Raw genomic sequence first — 23040 nt, 5'->3', positions numbered from 1 at the left:
TATTTATTTGGCAGTCTATGGGACAGTCTCAAGCCTCCTGGCTTTCATCCAAAATATCTTAAATTGTGTTTGAAGACGAACGGAGCTTTTACAGGTTTGGAACGACATGGAGGTAAGTGATTAATGACAAAATTTTCATTTTGGGGTGGAGTATCCATTTAAGTCCCAGGTAAACTTCAGTTTTGACGCAAATGCTTAGCGTACAGCCACAGCTTTTCAAAATTAACTTCATTTGATAGCGTGCATGAAAACATTTTTTCATCTAATGTCTGTACTATTTCTCTCTAGAAATGATAAAAACTCTTTGTACTATTTTAAATTAGGGTTGTGTGTTATCTTCAACACCCTAAAGTCTCCTATGCTTCTTTTTTGAAACAATGGTTTGGAAAAATGTTGCCACGTTGTGTACCAAATAATTAGAAATGTGCAAGTTACAAAAACCGGTCTGCACGTATACAGTGCATGCATACTGTATGCATATAGCCTTTGGGTAAAAACCAAAGTATACTTTGGGTTTTAATAAATTGTCTGGCCAAAAAATTTAAATAAGCAAACACATAAGATTTTAGGATTGAATGATTATTTCAATGATTAATATGTTTCTGGCACGTTATATGTTTGGCAACAATTCTTCTCCACAGGACTCTGTGGTGGCCAATCTTTCACAATTTGGGCCCAATGAACCTTGACATTGTCATCCAGGAACATGGATGTGTACGTCTTTTGACGGTTGTTTAAGAAATAAAAAGTGCAGTGCATCAGTTAGGGTTTAAAGAACTTCCGCCAAACCTACAACATGCCTGAAACATATTAAAAACAGCAATAATTACCCAATCATAGACTCTTCAGTATTCTGTAACTGTTTTGTTTTTTTTGACGAGGAAGTGTATATGAACCACTTACTCAATATTAAAATTTCCCCTAAGCTTAAATTCTGTACCATCTGCTCACAGAGCAAATATACAGCACAAATCAGTTTTGGTAAATGAGTTTATAGTCATTATTATTTGACATGAAGAAGGCAATGGAGTTTCCAAGGAAAAATATATTCCCTTCCCTAAATACTGTATCTTCATTCTCTTCATTGTTGCTTTTTTGGGATGTTCAACATCTTTCATAATCCCAGATGTAGCAAGAAAACGGAACATTGGCTACAGTCTGATATAACATGACGTCGCATAAAGTCAGTTCTATTTAATCTGTTTGAAACCATTTTTCCGAAAAACACTGTCCTCTCCATCAAAGGGATTACTTACAGGGATGCAAAGTGTTTTGTGTAACCTCTTCAAGTATGTTGTAGTGAAAATTTGATGTACATCAGATAGCCTCAGGGAAAGTAGTGAGAGGTCTGTTGGGAAATGTAAACCTCAGGTCAGTTTGCTTCCATAGATTAAACCTTCATACTTCGGTTTTCTTCTTTATCCTCAATCGTTCCGAATTATCTTGAGTTACTCTCTTCTCACCATCCCCTTCTAATTCTATCAAACTTTCTTCCTCTTCTGCGTTTTCTTCTCCATAGGAAGAAATTGGTGAATATGCACAGTTTAAAGAGATGTCAGTTGGTGGAGGGCTTCTGGAGGGGCTAAAGGACACATGGGGGGCTGCATCAGGGAGAGAGGAAGCCTGCGGGACAGCTGTAGTGTGTAGGGTTGTAGATTTGGTTTTGGCAGCTCTGATGAAGTTTATAGGGTATGTTGTCATGAGTTCCGGGGGGTATTCCCGGATCTCGCCAGGCTCCAGGGGCTCAGGGCCGCAGGGGTCATGCTCGCTACATGACAAGCGGCCATCCAGTTTGGATATAAAAAGCATGCCATCTCGATGTTCGACACAATAGGAGCTAGGGCACATCTCACAGAAGGAAGCTGCTTCCTGTCCACACAAGTCACACTGATGCCAAGGACACTCCCAACGGCCTAAAAACACAAAACAAGATATTCACTGATAATCTTCCCCTCCAGTGAGCTGTTAATTGATGTTGAGCATCCTTTTGTCTTAATTTACAGAAAATGTATGCTTAAATTTCATCTGTTCCTCACAGAAAACTGTCCTGTGATTTCACAACACATAACGCACGATCATGTCTGAACTTCGTTTATTATATCAGCACTGACTTTATGGTCAGTGAGTGGTCCGTGTTTGAGACTACTTCAAGACTGACCTGCAGGTCTCTTTGTGAGATTGAGGCAGTCAGCGTGGTAAACCTTAGGACAGCCCGGCCTCTTACAGGACACAACCTGTCCTCCATCTCCACAGCTAAAGCACTCATCTTCCCGCTCCTTGATTACTTCCTGCTGGGATTTACGCTTCATCTGAGACTTCCTCTTCATCTTACGGCCTTTATCATCTGATGGGGGGTTGTTCTGATAGACACAGAGTTGATGTCTATTTGCAATCACTTATCGAAGCAGAAAATATTCTTTAGATACAAAAACGTTGCTGTGAAAAATGACATTGCATTAGAATATATGAAATAGAAATTATTTTTGCCTAGAGTGTCCTATAAAGGTTAAATGTTTTATTTTAATATTATTATTTATTTGTTATTTTATATATATATATATATATATATCTATATATATATATATATATATAGATATATATATATATATATATATATATATATATATATTTTTTTTTTTTTTTTTTTTTGCTATAGACTGATTATTGCTTCCCCCTGTTTTTTTCTTTTATTAATAATGATAATAATAATAATTAGTTGTGTCAAATGATTAATCACATCCAAAATAAAAGTTTTTGTTTACATAATATATGTATGGGTACTCCGTTTATTTATTATGTGTATATATATAAATACACACACATGCAGTATATCATTTGAAAATGTTTACAAGTATATGCATTTTTATATTTATAATATGTTCCTGTGGCTCAGTGGTAGAGCATTGCGTTACCAGTGCAAAAGGTTGTGGGTCCGATTCCCAGGGAACACATGTTAGGTAAAAAATGTTAGCCTGAATGAACTGTAAGTCGCTTTGGATAAAAGCGTCTGCTAAATGTAATATTATCATATTTTATATTATATATAAATATATTTAATATATAAACAACATTTATTTTATATATATATATATATATATATATATATATATATATATATATATATATATAAACAGTACACACTCATATATTATGTAAACAAAAACTTTTATTTTGGATGCGATTTATCACAATTAATCGTTTGACAGCACTAATAATAATTTTTATGAATGTAAAGTTTTCAAATTATTTTTTAGTATAGATTGGTAATTGGTTTTCACATTATTCTTTTGAAATAATAATAATAAAAATAATAATTCTGAAATATTTATAATCCCAAGAAAAAAAATACTGGTCAAACCATTTAGCAATGACATGATATTATACACTATAAAAGCTAACACCTTTGGGATCATCTCCTTACTTTAGGCCTCACTCCCAGGAATCCACTGCAATTAGATGCACCACACTTGCACACTGTCTTCCCATTGCCCAGACACTCAAGGTTATAGTTGAATGTTAACTCAGTGCCTTGGAAGGAAACATCAGCACTTAAAATGTTTTGGCAAAATGTTTAAATGCAAGGCTCCACTACAATGTTTTTCTACATAAAAATGAAATTTGACTTACCAGCAGGGATATCTGTAAGCGCAAATAGCCCAACACGTGTGTCTCCGTTGACTGTCCATTTTTGAGTCTCACAGTTTGGCTGACAACTGTGGTTCATAAAACGGGCTTCATTTCCCTTGGGCCCGGCATCAATAATTCGATCTTCCAGAAACCACAAAACAACATATTATGTTTCCCATAAAAGAAATCACAGAAAAACGAAACAAGTGTTGAAGTATTAAAATCTCACCTTGTCCAATGTAAGCATATAGAAATTGCCGATATTGTTCTCCTGAGCATGTTTAATCCGGGCACGACATTCTTCCTCATCAATCACCTCTCCAACATATTCGTTAACAAATCCTCCCTGGGGTTGAGCATTAAAAACAAAGAATTTGTTAGAAAGCAGATCTAATTATATCCAAAACGACTCTGTAGATATATTTTAAGAGGGAGGAGATGGATTTATTGTAGAAATTGCCTTTGTATGGATAAATTCTAATGCTCATTTACTCACCCCCATGCCATCCCAGTTATATATGACTTTCTTTCTTCAAATGAACAAAAAAACTGTCACTTCAAAAAACTCACATTCACAAGTGAACATGGCAGGAATCTATACAAACCAAAAGAAACCAAACCAAACCAAACCAAAAGACGGGTATGTGTAAGAAAGATACTAATATTTTAAACCTTTTTTAAAATAGCTGTCATACATGAGCTCAAATGGAGCTTCGTGGAGCTCTCATGAATCCATGCGTGACAGCTGGCCAGAAGTGATGGTTTATAGTTAAAAAATTCTCGGGTCCCGTATACTTCCATTACTTGGACACACAGAGATGGATTATTTTTCTAAAAATAAGGAGTTCATCTGAAGACAGAAAGTCATATACATCTGGGGCAGTGTGAGGATAAGTAATTCTATCACATGCACTGTTGTTCACACACAAGTCTGCACGAACACAAAAATCAGCAGACTGTGCTGAAAACAGACAAGGGAAGTAGGCTTTTGGTTTTTGTTTGTTTGGCATGCAATAAACAGGCTTTCACACCAGGTAGTTATAGGAACTCAGTTATAGGAACTAGTCACCACGGCAGTCCCCTGAGAAATAGGGCAATTTTCCTGACTGCATTTGCACCGCCAGCAGGAACTCTGAAGTGACGTAAGCCGACCAAGAGCGGATCTCATTTAGGCACAGATTTAACAATGTCAGCAACTGGAGGATGGAGAAGTGCCTTGACTTCGGCATGGGTCCATTGCTGTTTTCCATGTTTGTGGAGTTAGTTAATGGAGAAAGTATGGAGTGAGCTTTTTAAAAATGGTCGGTACCAGTGTTTCATATGGCATGCGTTTGGGCAATTAACATACACTTACATCTATGGTAGTTCCTATTGTGTTGGGTTGAACCCTAATCTAAAGCAGGAGCTAATTTAGTCCCCCAAAAGGCATTCTGATAACTAAAATTGTTTCCAGTTCCTACAGTGTTCCCAGATCCTTCAACCAATAGGTATGGAAACTATGAAAACGTTCCTCCGGTGTGATATCCCCTAATGATGGTTAATGGAGTCCCTGCACATGAAAAACATTTGAAATCAGATCAGGTTTTGAAAAAAAAAACAAAAAACATTTAAATACCTTTTTGATGTCGTGAACACAGTGCAGCCCCCAGCCTCGAGACAGCGTTCTGAAGATCTCCACCTGGCAGTACTGTCGTTTGGTGAAGCACTGGTTCTGGCAGCGCTCACCAGCGGGACACACCTGTGGGTGACACTCGTATAGTAGCATGCGGTTGATGCACTCTGAATCCATACCGCAGGGGTTCTCATCTGTCGCTTTGCAGTTGCAGCGAGGAATTTCCGAAAGGTCTGCCGAAATGATCAGCACTTTGCCAATTGGTTTGTTCACCTAAGAGATTGACCAAGTTAGGACTTGTAATGTCACTAGCAATCAATCTCATAGTGTATCTCGTAGGAGCATGTACCTTAATATGTTTGTATGGTGGAGGTTTCTTGTGATTTTGTCGGTCCTCCTGCAGCTGCCGTAGTTCTTTCTCGGCTTGCAGTTCTTTGAACCTTACTGCAGCTTCTTCCAATGCTGAACCACATTGAACATTTGGATTTCAGCAATCATTTTTCATTTGAGCACTGATTTGAGCAACACCAAGAACTACGTAATACAGTTTCATTTTGTGAATGCTTGTCAAGGCATTTCTATGCAGTTGGTAAGAAGTTCCACGAGTTTTAGCATGTTTATATGCAGTTTCTATGGTGGTTGCCCCAAGTCCACTGGATTTTTTTAGGGACGCACAATATATTTGTACTATATTGGTTATCAGCCACATTTTTATTATTTATTGGTATTGGTCACTATTGCATATGTAATTGAAATATCTTTGGCAGCATCCAACACTTATTTGCATACCGTATATCTTTCTTCTATAAATGAAAATCACTGTTTTGGAGCCCATCGACCCCAATTTAAAATTCTTTAATTATTTTTTTAATTATTTTTTAATTCTAAAGAAATTATTATTATAAAGTTAACATTTAAATGAAACCTTTAGCAAATCTCACAATGAATATCCATCCATCATTACAATGATTTACTTTCTGCTTTAATGTTTTTTTTTTTTTTTTTTTTTTTTTTGACAGAGTAGCATTGAATATGGGCAATACCATGAATTGTCATCATTTTATATATCAATTTTAACACCACTTTTGTTCACTGAGCTAAAAATGTTAATCTGATCGCTTACCGATAGCAAAAGCTAAATAAAATTAGTTACAAAACATACCTTTCTTATAAGTAGAGTCAACTCCCTTTCCCATTTTCTCTTTACTGTTGGCATCACCCTCCATGTAAGGAAAAACACGGGCTTGGTAAGTCCACAGGTAGTCATTAGAGCCAAAGAAAAGAACCGGGAACTCTCCGACATCATGTCTCATGCGTACGATATTCTCGGGAATGTCTTTGGGATTGCTAACCTCTGCCGGCCACCATCTATAAAAACAGTAGAGCAGAAACTGTTGTGTAAAATGATTGCAAAAGCCAGGAATTGATGTAAGTAAATGTCAAGAAGTTAAGAGTGGGTTTTGTGGTTGCTGACCTGTAGCGGCCTACTTTCACCCACACTACCTCTTTGTAGTGCGGTTTCTTTCCAGCACGACAGTCGTTGCAGTACCAGCTGCCTTCTGGCATGTCGATGTTCAGACACTCTCGGTGAAACGCCGCAGGGCATGACTCACAACACAGCAGACTACCTCCTGTAGAGAGAAGTGATACAGATACAGAGAGGAAGTGTTTTGGTCATATAAAGTGAACGTGACATTCTTTAAGCTGAATTGAAAGAATCATCAAAGATTTCTAAAGCCATGTGAAAGAAATGGATTATTGCACATGAAATCAGAGGTGCAAATTGTAATGGAAATTGGTGACCAAGGCAGCTGAATTAACCTTCTGAGCAGACGAAGCACCAGCTGACATTGACATGCTCGTGGTTGCGGCAGCCTTTTCTTGGTGTGAAGTGATTGGGACACACTATGTTGTTGTCGGTGAGTGTGACACTCCCAGCAGGTATGCAGTAATCATTGGCATGATATGCCACAGGGCATCTGATACAGCGGGTTAGCTGGCCTGAGACACAAAATACAGTGAATTTTTATAATAAAATCATGCAAGTTTAAAATATGTGTAATTTACATGCTGTAACATGTTTCTTAGTATGATATATAAGTCAGAAGTCAGAAAGAGCTTTATTGCCAAGTATGTTTGCACATACAAGGAATTTGTTTTAGTGTCACAAGCTTCCAGTACACAGAAACAACAACACCATACAGATAATAAAAATAAGATATGAATAAAATACACATGCATAAATATAAATAAACCACAAAAAAAGAATAAATTGTATGCAGAGGTGTTCTACAGATAGAATAGGGATATAATATAATAAAATAAAATAAAACAAAAAAATAAGTTGTAGGGATGTACTAAGATTTAGGGTGATAAATAAGTATAAGGTTATTGCACATACTTTTATTGCACAATGGGAGAACATTAACTGTTCATGCGGTAGATTGCCTGGGGAAAGAAACAAAAGTTCAAAAATGAGATGGCTTGGATGTGAGGGATCCAGTGTGATTTTCTGAGCCCTTTTCCTCACTCTGGATGTATACAGTTCTTGGAGGGTAGGCAGGAGAGCACCAATAATCCTTTCAGCGGTCTGATCCGTTCTCTTTAGTCTTCTGATGTCTGATTTTGTAGCTTAACCAAACCAGACAGTTATTGAACAGACTCAATGATGGCAAAGTAGAACTGTTTCAGCGGCTCCTGTGGCAGGTTGAATTTCCTTAGTTGGTGAAGGAAGTACATACTTTGTTGGGCCTTTTTAACAATGGATTCGATGTGCGTGTCCCACTTCAGGTCCTGAGAGATGGTGGTTCCCAGGAATCTGAATGACTCCACTGCAGCCACAGTGCTGTTTCAAGCTGGTGATTGGGGGGAGTGCAGGGGGGGTTCCTCCTGGAGTCCACGATCATCGCCACAGTTTTGAGCGTGTTCAGCTCCAGGTTGTTGTGACTGCACCAGACAGCCAGCTCTTTAATCTCCTGTCTGTAAGCAGATTTATCTCCGTCCTGGATGAGACCGATGACTGTAGTGTCATCTGCAAACTTCAGGAGCTTGACAGAGGGGTCTTTAGAGGTGCAGTCATTGGTGTAGAGGGAGAAGAGCAGTGGGGAGAGGACGCAACCCTGAGGGGCGCCAGTGCTGGTGGTGCAGCTGTTGGATGTGAATTTACCAATTCTCACTAGCTGTTGCCTATCTGTCAGAAAGCTGGTGATCCATTGACAGATAGAGCTAGGAACAGGGAGCTGGGTTAGTTTGGTCTGGAGGAGTGTTGGGATGATTGTGTAGAAAGCAGATCTAAAGTCCACAAACAGGATCCTCACAAAAGTCTCTGTTTTGTCCAGATGTTGCAGGATGAAGTGCAGTCCCATGTTGACTGCATCATCCACAGACCTGTTTGCTTGGTAAGCAAACTGCAGGGGGTCAAGTAAGGGTCCAGTAATGTCCTTCAGATAAGCCAACATCAACCTATCAAATGTCATCATGACCACAGACATTAGAGCCACAGGTCTGTAGTCGTTAATCCTGTTATCTTGGGTTTCTTTTGGACGGGGATGATGGTGGAGCTTTTGAAGCAGGCAGGGATTTCACACAGCTCCAGTGATCTGTTGAAGATCTGTGAGAAGATGGGGCTCAGTTGGTCAGCACAGGTTCAGCACACTCCAATCAGTGCGGTCGAAACAGGCTTGTAATGCCTGCTCTGTTTCGTTGGTTCATCTCTTTACAGAATTTACTACAGGTTTAGCAGATTTAAGTTTTTACCTTTAAGTCGGTATAAGATGAACCAGGCAGTGGTCAGAGAATCTTACGGCTGCTCTGGGGACGGAGCGATATGCATCCTTTATTGTGGAGTAACAATGGTCCAGTATATTACTGTTTCTGGTGGGACATGTAACATGCTGTATGTTACAGACAATTGTGGCCTAATGGATAGAGAGTCGGACTTGTAACCCGAAGGTTGCAGGTTCGAATCTCAGGTCCGGCAGGAATTATAGGTGGGGGGAGTGAATAACCAGCGCTCTTTCCACCTTCAATACCATGACTGAGGTGAAACCCTTGAGCAGGGCACCGAACCCCCAACTGCTCCCCGGGCACCGCAGCATTGGCTGCCAACTGCTTCAGGTGTGTTCACAGTGTGTGTGTTCACTGCTGTGTGTGTGCACTTGGATGGGTTAAATGCAGAGCACAAATTTGGGGTATGGGACGTCACTTCACTTAATTTTGGCAGTTCACAGGGAGAGATTTGCTTTATTAGAGTCCCTTAGAATGATTAAAACAGAGTCCGGGTGTTGTTGCTCTGTGTCTGTGATCTCATCAGCGAGTTTCTGTAAAGCTGAGCTCACGTGTGCTTGCGGTGGAATGTAAACACTCCCGCAGCAAATAGAATGGCTTACAGTTATTCAAAACAGCTTCTAAGATCAGATTTTACACTGTTACATCTGTTCATTGATGTAGAAACATATCCCGCTGCCACACGTTTTCTCCATTGATTGTACTGCCGAATGTTCAGCAGTTCATCCCTGGTAAAACTGATCGCGTTTGAGAAACAAAAAAACTGGAAAAACTAACAAGAACTGTTAAACTAGAGAGCCAAACATTAAGGCAGCGTCTGCAGCGCCATGTTGGATTTGAATCAGCAGTATTATTACTGTTTGGTTATTTGGTATAAATACTATATTGGTTATCGGCTTTTAAAAATATATATTTTATGGATATTAATATATTACATTTATAAATATGTTTAATCTCAAAATGAATAAGTATTTTTCAAAATTATAATTTTGTGATGCCTAAATTCACCTTTATCATTTAAAATGATTGATTTTAGTTTTTAGTGTTTTATTTAAAAATTATTTAGACAAACATGATTTTTGTCCTGATTTGCAATCTGGAGGTTAGTTAGTCAATGTTAGTTACCAAAATCACAGTCAGTCTGCATATTTCACCGAAGACTGTGAAGTGTATGATAGACTCTGCATAGACTCTGATTTTTAATCTTCATACTATGATTCCATCCAGTTGAAGTTTGATTATATTTACTGATTTTAGAAAACATACTGTTTTGCATCTCCTTGCAATGAGGCACGTTTCTACATTAGTCGTTTGACATGTTGCGTTTGGAATGACTTAAAAATCCAGTAATGTGTGATCCTCAGTCTTTTAGTGCACGATGCCCAGTTTTTCTGTGTAACCATTTACAAAGTCTGCATGTGTATGATGCTGTTGAGATTGTAGTGTCATGTAGTGTATTAATGCTAATGAACACTGCCCCAACAAAAGCAACATCCAAAGACTGCTGCCATGATGATGAGGTAAATGTCCTTGCCATCTCTAAAGTAAGTGTACACGGTCACTGCTTTTGATATTTTTGTAATTCCAAATGTTTAAACCTGCAAAAAAAAAAAAAAAAAAAAAACCTTGCCTACATTTTATAGACTTAATATTACACACAAAAATATTTTTTTGCCATCAACCAGCTGTTTTCTGATGCAGTTGTTGGTTGACCAGCCCTCACATGTAGCATCACCTGATGTAGAATGTAGCTGCTCTAAGCACAACAAACCTTTAGATACAGATGGATTGGTAGGGTTTGTGATGAAACATGACAGGCAGGCATGGAGAGGGCAACGAAAAGCCCGGTTCAGAGGTACTGTGGGTCCATGGCTGGCAGCACACTCCCCATGGTAGAACTTCCCACATCCTGGAAGCATACAGCGCCTGACGTCCTCACCCAGGCTCTTACAAGAAAAGCATGAGTGTATACCTAGTAAAACATTTACAAAACCAGCTGTCAAAGAGCAGTAAAATTGTACAATTATGTCAAGACTTTTTAAAATGGTTGAAGTGTGAATTATGATGCCGGCTCTTACCAGACGTGCACTCCTGACATAAAAATTTCCCTGAAAGAGGCTCGTTCAGGCCAGTGCATTGTAGATGGAATGCCCCACAGCATTGTCCTTCACAGAGAAGGAGGTCTCCCTGCTTCTCACATCCCTTCAGAAACAGACAGTCACTGAGGTGTGTACTAATATACCATGGCTATCAGACAAATTTAGTGAAGTAACATTTTAAATTGGATAAATCCATTTGCTAAAACATCTTAAGATCAGATCACTCACTCCACTTTTAGTCTTATATATTGTTAAAAGTTATCTAATGAAAAATGATATTTGACTCTGTCAGCTGTCTATGGTTAAAGTATGTATTTCATAGATCTTACTTTGAATAATCTATCCATACATTCATCCATCTATGTTTAATTTTTATTATTTACTTTTTATTATTATTATTATTTTAATAGAATAATTCTTAATGAAGATGTCTCGATTTTCTGGTAAAACAAGAAAACTCTCTCTGCTAATGGATTCTGGACTTCTCCAATCATTTAGCCCACATAAATCCCGGCTCTTTCTTACAATCCCTCTAGAAGCTTGCATTCAGATTTGCCTCCATTAAAGTGCCCAACATACATATTTTTTCTTTCTTTGATAATCCATTTCACATGAATGTACATCATAATACAAAGATCTCTTGCTACTTTTTGTTTCATCGCAGCTTTAAGCCTATGAAAACTGCTCCACATGGAATAAAAATACAGGTTATTGTCAATATTATGATAATTCAGTAATTTTTCTTTTGTCTTCCTTTGCTTTACTAGTAACAATAATTGTTAGCCAAAATAAATGCCAGTTTGGTACGGGAAAGTAGCTATTACAATAACTATGTACTTATAATAATCTTTTTAATTCTATGCTAACTCTAGTATGACTGTATGTGTTGCTATGTCAATAAAATAAATAAAAGGTAGACAATAAAAGTTAAATGATAATTAGTAATAATGATAATTGCAAAGTCCACATAACAATATAACTTTTTTTATTTTTAGAGACATTTTTTTAAGCTGATGAAAAAAAAAATATTGACAGCCATTTTTAATGAGATTTTAATGAGCTTAAGCATTTAAAGTGGCAGATGACATAACTGTTATTGTCTCTTGGTCAGGACACAACTATAGTTCTCATTAACACACCTACCTGACACACATTCTCCTTGAGTAAAGTGCTGCCACCTTTCTCCACTGAGAGCCTTTTATCAGAGACTCCTTCTTCGGATTGTGAATTTTCTTCTCTCTCAGAACACAAGCCATAACTACATTCAACCATCTGAATGAAATGCCACATATTCAGGTTAGTTAAATAAGAGAACATGTAGGAAGGCTGAATAAATTATTATTATTATATTTTTTTGTATTGTGGAACTGAATACTGCATTTCAAACTTTTTTTAATTATACACACAATGCTGCACATGACTGACATTTAAACAGATTACGTGAGAAGCTACAGTAGTTATAGTGGCAAGTTTATAATGCACGACTTTCTAATATTTCTGCCCAAAGATGATATTATTATGGTATCCACCTGTTGGCCATGCCTGTGTGCTCTTGCTGCTGTATGATTGGCTGATTACAAATTTGTATTATGAAGTAGCTGTTTATGTATACCTAATAAAGTGGCCACTAAGAAACAACAGAAGCATAAGACTATTTCATTTTACTGACCTCTGGTTCTGGGCATTTAAGATCATCTGAACCATCCTTGGCTGATTCTGGGTTAACTGCATGAGGCGTTGCATGGGCAACTTCTGTCTCCATCTCTGTCCTTTTTAGGATTGGGGCAGTTGGTGTGTCGACTGACTCAAAAGACAACTTGTTCTTACTTTTTGATGATTGTTCTTCCATCCCTTCATTTACAACACACATTAATTCAAAAGACAATCAAGGTACCAAATAAAATTGCTGAAATATGAAATTACTGTTTACAAAAATGTTCAGTGGCAGCCTGTCTAAAGTACCCCTGCTTTAGATTTGAAACATATTCTTGTTTCCGAAAGATTATTTGCGATTCAGGCTTCTTCACATTTCCAACATCAGTGGAAGAAAAACTCATGATTTGACATAACTGAATACAATTCACTGATCACAGGCATTATAAAAGTCTCTTCTAACATAACTTCTACAACTGAACTGATCTTAACCTGATTTAACCTGCTATTAAGTTTATCAGTGTCATTTAACATAACTGACAATAATTGAAACTTTCAAGAAACAGGGTCCTGGAATTGTCTCTGGTTGTCAGGTATACCCCAAAATAATAATGTTAACTTTATGATTTTAATAAAATAACAAACCGTCTTTAAAGCTTTTAATGATCATACCTGAATTTGCAGATTGTACAGATGAGCAAATCTTTTGTGACTTCACCTGTGAATGATAATGCTATTAGTCCAATTTATCATTCATTAGACTAAGATGTAACACTTTAGTTTAGGGACTAATTTAGGGACTAATTCTCACTATTAACTAGTTGCTTATTAGCATGCATATTACTAGCATATTGGCTGTTCATTAATACTTGCAAACTCATTAATGTATTACCATATTTAAGATCCCTTAATCCTTCCCCATATCTTAACTTAACAATCACCTTCCTAACTATTAATAAGCAGCAGTTAGGAGTTTGAGGCAAAAAATAGTAGTTAATAGTTGGCAAAAAAAAAAAAAAAAAAACTAGACTACAATTACAAGTTTTTTTTTTTTTATAACAAATATTCTTTATGTAGTTATCTATCAAAGTAAACTTTCTAAAATAGTTATAGTTTAAACAAGTACCTTTCTTTTTGGCACAAGAATTGGTTCAGCTTCTATGGAGCTTTCTAAAATCTTTTTGGTGGGTTTCCGTTGTCTCTTTGTGCTTAGACACACACCATCACCTATTTAAATGATGAAAAGATTATTTCTTTTGACTGTTTTTGTGTTTTGATAAAAATTACTGAATATGGTTAGCCCTAAAAACAAAACAAAAAAGCAATAAAAAGTGGTTCTGGCTTGCAATAGGTCTGCAAATTGCCAATGCAAAAACAACATGGCAGAAATGTTGAAAAAATATCAAACTATTTTCCAAACATTTGTAAACTTTCAGAAAGAGCTACTCACCAGTGGCTATAGCATTTTGTTTTTGAAGCTCCTCCTTATGACAAATTTCAGCACATGGTGATGGGATTGTTTCTGGAGGTGGAGTAAGAGTGTCTACAGACAACACCTGCCTCTCTTGACATGGCGTGGGATTTATTGAAGGAGTGCTCCGAGACAGGTCTTCTGGAGGAGGAGTCTGTAATTCTGGCAGGGGCCTTGACACACCTTGTGGTTTCTGTACACTTTCGCCAGATGTTTTCTCCACTGGGCCAGTGCAGTTATTGTTTTCAACCTATTCATAAGTTTAAAAAGTTGCCCGAATTAGAAGTAAATTACAGAATACAAGAAAACTTCCACATCCAACTTGATTAGCTAGCATAAACTGAGCTACCTTAGTAAAGGACTCAGGTTTCTTTTTTGCTTTCTTCTTAGTGGAAAACAATTGATCGTATTCCTCTGTCCATTCTATGAGTCTTTTGCTAGGTTTTCTAATTCGTTTGCATTCTGTGAAAAGCATAAACATTTTTGAGCCCACTTTAAAATTCCACAACTACATATTATCCTTAGAGGATGTTAGCATGGATTACATTGAAATTTTACCTGTTGGGATGTCATTTTTTTGACAGTTGCCTTGAGTATTTTCAGATGCATTGATTGTAGTTTCCTTCCCAGGCACAAAGGGACAAGACTTATTTGTATCACCCACCAAAACGTCACAATTTTCTGAGAGTAACTGTTCTGTTTCTTGAATACAAGTACCTTCGACTACATTTAATGTTTTATCATTGACTTGGTCAAACTTTTGCCAACGCTTTTTAGGCACATTAGCCGAGAACTTGGTGTCTGGTTCTTCTGAGGGCGGTTGGTGCTCAGATACCAGTTTGTCAAATGTATCTTTTGAGTGGATATTTGCTGTGATCTCAGTGGTTTTCTTTTTTGAACAATTTTTTTTGCTAGGTCTTTGAGTATTTTTTGACACAGTAGAGGTTAGCTGAATTTCCGGGATCATATTTGTCCCAGACTTTGGTTTCTTTTTCTGTTTTGATGGAGTTTTGCCCAGTTGACATTTTTGTTGATTCACTGTGTTAATTGTATTCATCTCATCTTTTACGTCCAGAATCAATGATGGCTCCTCTTTAATAAGTTCATTTATGGGTAACGGTTCTATCTCCAATGTAGTTCCATCTTTTTCCCGGCTGTCGTGCATATCCTTGAGCATCATTAGGAATGTGCTAAACTTATAGTTTGCATCAGGATGAAATGACAAAGGCTGGCCACTCTGTTCATTTGTTAGTGATTTGAAGGTTATTTCTTTCATGTTTTCCACATCTTCCATCTTTAAACGCAAAGATGGAGTAGAACTAGAAGATGAATCGGAAGCATGACTCTCTTGTTTGAATTTGGATGAATGAAAGGCAACAGGTGCTTGAGATATCAAAGAAGCTTCATCTTCAGATTTGACTAAATTTGCATCATCTTTACAACTCAGAAGATCTGATGATAACTGGGTGGGTATGCTACTTTTTGAGTCCTCTTTCAGATCACATCTTGCTGTAGTTGGCATCTTCTGTGCAGGGATATGGTTGTCTACATCTGTTGTTTCAGGCATTGTAACATCAGAAAAAGATACACTATTCTCTGTTTCGACATTTGATGCTGACTCTTGGTTTACCAGTTGTTTCTTCATCCACTCTGCCTCCTCCATCGCCTTCAGAGCTCTTGTCATCAGGCGACTACTTGCTGGAAGGCACTTCACTCTCCTATCGAGAGCTTTCTTCGCTTCTGTAGATAGATGTTCAATTCCGTGGATGTGATTGTCTTTGGGTTTCATGCTTGCGGAATCTGGCATCTTAATTTTACAAGATACCTTCCCAAAAGAACAGTTCACAGATTTAATGCCAGCACGACTGTGTCCCCCGTTGACCTGACCTTTCCCTGTTTTGCTAAACCAAAGGCCACCCTGGTTCTCCACGTTCTTCTTTACTTCTTTGTCATTTGCAAAGGTTAGTTGACTTGAGGTTGAGTTTGACTGATTATTAACAGCGCAGTGCTTCGAAATTTGCTCATTGGTTTTGGGACACCTTCGGATCTGTGGTACAGAATCAATGTCAGAGTAGGGACTATCCAAAGCTTCCATAATCTTATCCTTCTCACAAAGAAATTCTTCAGATTTTTTCAAATGTGTTGAAGACTTTCTCTGTTTCTTTTTGTTCAGATGGTCTTTTTGTGTAACCGTTCCATTGGTCAGAGGACTAAAGTTGGGTAATTCCACTGGCACGGACAATTTGTTTTCTGTGTTATTTGTAGTTCCTTCAGAGATTGTTTTGGTGAAGTCTGAGCAGGGAGTGGTGACCCTTGGCTTCTCCAGGAGAAGTGCTTCTGCTTCAACCACACTAGCTCTCCAAGAGTTCAGAAAACGCTTGGGTATCTGCAAAGTAACCCAAGAGTAACAATTTCACAAGGGTTTTAAAAAGGTGTCACAATATCCATTAAACTGAAAGGATGTTTCAGAAATTACTGAGTGTCTGGTGTTTTCATCTTGTTGGCGTCCACTTCCTCTCACAAAAGGAAGATTGTTAAACTGATATCCACCCACAAATATATGAGTAGATCGCTCAGGGACCCATGCCTGTTCTTCAGGTTCCCCAAATGTCTTGAGGAAATACTGACGATTGGTCCTATCTGGTGGCTCTGGAACATAATCGCACAAAGAAATGTAAGGAAGGACAATTTGATTTTTCTGGGTGGATTATGTGAGGGAAAACGCCATTGAAAAAGTTGTGAATATGGTTCATAACATTAGAAATGGGTGTTCTGTGGTTTTTATGTCTTCTGTGTTTGTGTACTTACCTTTAATTCTGTGGTAAACTCCCTCAACTGGGTGAACAGTCACCTGACATGGCCACCATGGTCTACGGTTGAATTTAGCCCATATTACTTCGCCCTCCAAATATTTCACTGGTGGTAGAGCCTTTGTTTTTTTAATTTTTTTTGTCTGCTGGTAGACATCATATATAAATGAGTTTAATTTACAGCTGAATATTTTCAGTATCACCTACAAAAACATGTTTTTTTAATATTTAATATGATTTATTAAGAATTTTAACATATGCATTTTAAGAGAATATATATATATATATATATATATATATATATATATATATATATATATATATATATATATATATATATATATTTATATAATTATTATATTAGCAAATACTTAATTTTTCCTCTCTCTCTGGTCAAAGACCTGCCTATGCAAGAATACATATGTTTGGTCAGACTGAAAATACAAAATTATTGCTTAATGGCATTTGATGCAAAATATATACTCTACCAAAGCATAAGAAAAGTTTTGAATTGTAAAAATGTACTGTTCTCTAAGCTAATATAATGAAAATTTTATTAGTTTCTAAGATTTTACATGTTCTAATTTTTAAGAGCTAGTGCCACAGTTGATTGTTGTATGAGGAGATATCTAAAATATTGGTAGTGGTTTGATGTTGGGGATGGTGGGACAGAACCAGAACTTGCCATTATAATTCCAGCAGACCTGCTCACAAGAGAAGAAAGCCCACCATCACTTGTAGACTTGTCTTTAAATACAGCTTCTTGCCCCAGAGATGCACGAGCTTTTGAAATTTTGTTTTTAGACCTGACATCCAATTTTGTCTTCAACTTTGAATTTGTTGTATGTTCTTTCGTTGTGCCACATGACGCTCTTTCCAGTTGAGACTCCATCTCTGGATCCATAACTTCATCCTCGTCCTCATCTTCAAACAGTATTGACTCAAAGTGCAGTCCATTTGCAAACGGACTGGATGAGTCCAGACTAAAATCAGGGCTGGGTGGGGACGTGCAGCTGTCAGTCAAAGCTGCATCCATTTTGAGACAGATGTGTCAACAACTTAGTCTGGCTACCACGCCCCCATCTGAGTTCCTTGTGTGCGCACTGTCCCATAAGACTTGTGGGTCCCTGTCAGACAGAGGCAGGTCCTGATTCTCAAAGGTCAGATTTCTAAGGCTTCTCTAGGGATTATAAATGAATAAGCTTTGACTCTTAGACGTTAACCCATAGACTGATGAGACTGGAAGGTTGACGGTTAAAACCAAGTGTCTGTCTGTTGGTGATGTTTTCCATGTACAGTACTTTCTAGTGGACCAGGCACCTGTGGACAGGTACGGCAATGTGTTGTATTACTGAGAACATGCACATGTGGGCGAATCATAATGGCACTGCTTCATTATCTGAAAAACAAATTTGTATATGCATATAAACATTCACTTCGTCTATGTGTGTAAAAAACAATTAGTGCTTAACAATTCTAAAATGCTGAGAATAATACACACCACTCCAAGTTTTCACTCAGCTGACTGAAAAACTTCTTAAAAATGCATTTAGATTTAAAAGATTAAGCTTAAATTCTCTAAATTAGATCAGCAGACAAATCTGTGTGTGCTTTTGTGAAAACTGTATCAAAATGTTATAAATAGTAAGGTACAGTAATAATAGTAAATGAAAGCTGCCAACAAGTGACCAGCTTTGTTGTTTAAATGTTTATGTCTTTTAAGTACATTTAAATATATATAATTAATGTTTATATAATGGCATATTTTCACGTGTTTATTTATTATTATGCTGAAAATGTTGGGCTAAGATCAGAACTGTGTCTTGGCTATTGCAAAACATTACATTTCTTCTACTTGAACCTTTCCATCAGTTTAGACAGGTGGTCTTGCCGCAGGAACAATTCCTTATTCATCTTAAGATAATTAATTTTTCTGGTATAAGGTAGAATTCATAGTTCCAACAATGATGGCAAGTCGGGCAAAGCAGCCCAAACCATTAAACTGCCACCACTGTGCTATACGGTTGGGATGACGTTCCCATTATTGAATCAGTCTTTAGTTTTCTCCAAATGTAATAGTTCATTAAAACCAAAAAGCTTTGTTTTGGACTCTGTCCACAAAATATATTTCAATTAGTCTTCTGGCTCATCCACATGATATTTGTCCGGTAGCATTGTTCTTCTTGTTGAAGCAATAGCATCCTCCTTGCTATACTTCATGTCTACCTGATGGTGGACTCACAAACCTTAGCCAATGTCATGAAGATCTTTAGATGTCACCTTGAGGTTCTTTGTGACCTCCTTGAAAATGATGTCCTGCTTTTGGAGAGACTTTTGCAGTCAACCAATTATTTGTGAAGTAAGAGTGTCTATTTGTGTTCTGCATAGATTTCTGAAACCCCACACTATAGAGATAACTTTTGCAACTCTTTTGAAATCTCTTTCGACCAGAAACTGATAGAGACAGAGATCCCATTATTTAAAACACCTGCTCCAATTCCCCCCATTTTTACTGAATCATTAATTACTGGGTTATTATGATCTGATAATTCTAGATGTCCATATACTTTCTCCAAAATATTTTTACTCCAGAATCATTTTGCTGAATAAATAAGTGGAATATACAACATGAGCAAATACAAATATTTTTTTTGTAATTTATTTAATTGGATTATACTCCTATGGAGATTTGTTTACAATGTAGGTACATTTTATGCTGAAATAAATAAATTTCTTAAGCGTTCACAAAGTTTCTAGAGCGACTGTACGTTCGAAGCGGATTAATAACGTACTGCTAACTATTCCTAGTAGGGGCAGTATGGGATACAATTTCGAGCATACTCCATAACACAGGAACGCAGCAATGAAAGCGGGCGCACATATAGTACAACATGATGAGATGCAGAAATGACATACATGTAAACCTGTCAGCGCTGGGCTCACTGTCACGCGTGCTAATCTCATTAATATGTATATGATATTATATGAATAAAATCTCTTTCCCGAACAAACATCAGCACGAGTTCACAGAGTTACATCGGTCTTCTTCTTAATATTTCGTTATTTTGAAACATACAAAATGTGATGCCTAAAGAAACACCGATGGAATCTTACCATTTACATGTTGGCCAATGTCACTGATATCGAAAACTCTTCGTTTGTGCGCGTCAAATGACCTTTTTTCCCAAATTGTGAAAGTGGATCAAGAAAATCCCAGCCGCAGCTGCAGCAGTAGGCCAGAGAACCTGAGAACACATTCATACTATCATCACTCTACCCCTTCAAAATAAAAACACATCAAACACATGCATTATAACACTCACACAGAGAGGAACCTTTCCAGTGCGCGATGTCTGTGTCATAACGTACCTTTCGGGTTACGACACGGACGATGTACTTTTCATTTTCAATGATTATGGTTTCCTTGCAGTCGACCTGCCCCTGGTTCTGTTTCAAGCCCGTGACTGTATGTGTCTGTGAACAGCAGGCAATCGGCACGGCAACCCAACCCCCTGTGTGTGGAGCTCTCCTCAACTCCTCTGCTTCACTTTATCCCAAAATACAATTATATATGTAATAAAACGCTCAAATGTACGTTTAATCTAACATTCGGTGTCCTATTAATAATATTTTAACACTCCCTTGCAAGAAACTACCGAGCTTACATTTCTACCCTCAAGTGGTATTTTCCTTAAATCACATATAATCCTATTCTGAAATAAACCTATGCATTTAACACAAACACGGAAACCGTATAACAATACGCGATTTTATTCAAGTTCAGCGCTCTTGATCATTCAAGATGGAGTCTGTCGTGTGCTGGCACAGGCCACAAAGTGTTAAATTTCGATTTGAAGTAGGGCTTTATACATTCAAGAAGTTGTGACTCGTTTTAAAAACGCTTTTTTTTTCTTATTTGGTTATTTGTTGTTGGTGGTTGTTATGTTATAGTGGTTTCAGCAGTGCTGCGCAATAAACAATAGCATAGTGGTATATACATTTATATATACTAAGAGGAGTTTGTGTAACAAACAAGGCATACAGAAATACCGCAGGCAACGCAGCACAAAGCACTTCTCCGTTTCATTCAATCATATTTCTAACATATGAAAATGACATCGAACCTGTGTTGATCCTTATATCATTTGGACGTGTAAACATATAAACGGCGCATTTGTTTTCCTGCTCTGCCGTTTGTTTTATTTTTTCTGAGGAGAGGGAAAATGGAGGAGTCCGACACCATCTCGACGTTTGTGGCCGAGTTTAATCTCGTGTGAGCGTGTGAATGTGACACTGGGGGGATTTAATTCGACGAGCAAACAGATTTAGGTACCGTTTAAATACGTAACAGCGAAAAACATACTGGTGCTTAGCAACATATCTGTTCCAAATCCTGCATAACTCTAAACCTTTGCTTAATAGTCCCGTGAGGTTTGTTATAAGAGAGGGCGTGTTTGAGGTTAGGGAACCGTTATTATGTCGACAGACGGCGTCGTTAAATGTTTCTCGCTAGCACCTCAAAAGGTGATTTGCGAAAGATGTCAAAATTAGTGTGGAGCTGAGAGAGAGAAAGAGTTTCAGCGCTGTCTGTGGGCCTGCTGCTTTCCGCTTCGCCTGAACAGCGCCGCACCTGACAGAAAGACACCCGAGCTCCAGTAAAGTCTCCCAACCTCGCTTATAACCGATGAATGATCTTATTGTTTCTCTGTCATTTTTTAAAGCGAGGGAATACATATTTCTCAGTCAGATATGTCAGGCTGCTGCTGTACATTTAGCCTAATTCAACACACTGGCATATTATTGCATAATGACTGAAATTAATGATTTCTAATCGATATTAATAATTTGGCTTTTCTGATTTTTTTTTTGCTAAAAGTGTTGAAATTTGACACATATTGAAAATCATTAAAATTGTATTAATTTTTAATTATGTGGTCCAAAAATAATTAATCAATTAAATATTGATGAAGATCTATTATTCTGCTATAAAAATGAACAATTTTTAAGTATTTCACATTAATGAACAGTCAGTACACCTCCATACCAGCACTACACCGTATATTCAGCTAGTTGAGTAGGCCTTTTGGTTTTTGTTGTCATGTAAGAGAAAGTTTCATCAACAACGCCTTTTAACGCTGGGGCCTACAGACCCATTGGACCCTATTTATTTATTTAAATTTATAGGTAACAAATATAATTTTACTGTTTTGCTAACTTATAATTAATAACTTAATAATAATTTGTAATTGTCTTATTAGGCTGGCTTGAGAAAGCCAACCTACTGATCTGCTACTTAAAAGTGCTGTATGTAAGATTTTGACTCTACTAAAGCATAAAAATACCATAATATGTTTGCAGATATTTAAGAAACATGCTAAGATAACATACTTGTTTATCTGAAAAACAGTGCTACAGTCAGTTATTCTCTTTTGAAAATGTGCGTTCTGGCCCGGAATGTTGGTGTTTGTTTTGGTTTGTGAAACCCGCCCACTGCCAGTTTACCCAATTGTATTGCGGCACCCTGGGTTGGCAGAAAACACAGCTTTTGAAACTATTTCAAACTTTCTAGCTAGGCTTTTTCAAGCCAACCTAAAGTTTGTCTTGACAAACTTTTTTATCTAGTTATTATTCTTCTTAGACTAAATTACTCGTCCTAGAGTTTTCAAGCTAGATCCACCAAACTCAGCCCAGCTCTCCAGACTGATCTGACTTAGTGTGCTATATATGAAGATTAAAAATCCCATAGATTTACATTGAGGGAATGTTCAGATGAGCCAATGTTCTGTTTATTCTGGTGCACACGTGTCTGCCGCTTTAAATTCTCGTGCTCGTTACAGCAGGTTGCATTCTGATTGGCTGTCACTATTTTTATCGTCCATGAGCTGTAAAAAATCGTTCTGAAAGTGATTACAACGATATCATTTCTCTATGCCTTTATCGTTATAGTTGTGGTGTGGACTCTGCTATTCTTTAATATTGAGA

General features: G+C 37.4%; 1 protein-coding gene across 4 annotated transcripts; it reads right to left on the bottom strand.

Moving 5' to 3' along the window:
- Positions 1–40: 40 nt before the first annotated feature.
- nsd1b (nuclear receptor binding SET domain protein 1b) lies at positions 41–20836 on the bottom strand. Of its 4 annotated transcripts, none has more exons than XM_042747624.1 (24): positions 20382–20825; positions 20173–20303; positions 17744–18457; positions 17057–17201; positions 16725–16897; positions 14807–16634; positions 14598–14710; positions 14228–14498; positions 13904–14004; positions 13450–13495; positions 12794–12975; positions 12268–12396; positions 11104–11227; positions 10797–10997; positions 7061–7240; positions 6714–6870; positions 6402–6607; positions 5589–5701; positions 5243–5512; positions 3857–3973; positions 3628–3769; positions 3422–3528; positions 2159–2360; positions 41–1913 (listed from the first exon to the last, which is right to left on the bottom strand). In XM_042747624.1, the coding sequence occupies exons 3-24, from the start codon at positions 18092–18094 to the stop codon at positions 1399–1401; spliced, it is 5673 nt and encodes a 1890-aa protein (XP_042603558.1). In that variant the 5' UTR covers positions 18095–18457; positions 20173–20303; positions 20382–20825; the 3' UTR covers positions 41–1398. The 4 variants fall into 4 exon arrangements, with proteins under 4 accessions (XP_042603558.1, XP_042603556.1, XP_042603557.1 ...); XM_042747622.1 differs by having other exon boundaries at positions 20428–20825; XM_042747623.1 differs by having other exon boundaries at positions 17744–18378; positions 20428–20825.
- Positions 20837–23040: the final 2204 nt, after the last annotated feature.

Source organism: Cyprinus carpio, chromosome B21, assembly GCF_018340385.1.
Source record: "Cyprinus carpio isolate SPL01 chromosome B21, ASM1834038v1, whole genome shotgun sequence".
Taxonomy (NCBI): domain Eukaryota; kingdom Metazoa; phylum Chordata; class Actinopteri; order Cypriniformes; family Cyprinidae; genus Cyprinus; species Cyprinus carpio.
The sequence above is the reverse complement of the archived record's forward strand: the minus strand, read 5'-3'. Positions and strand labels throughout refer to the sequence as shown.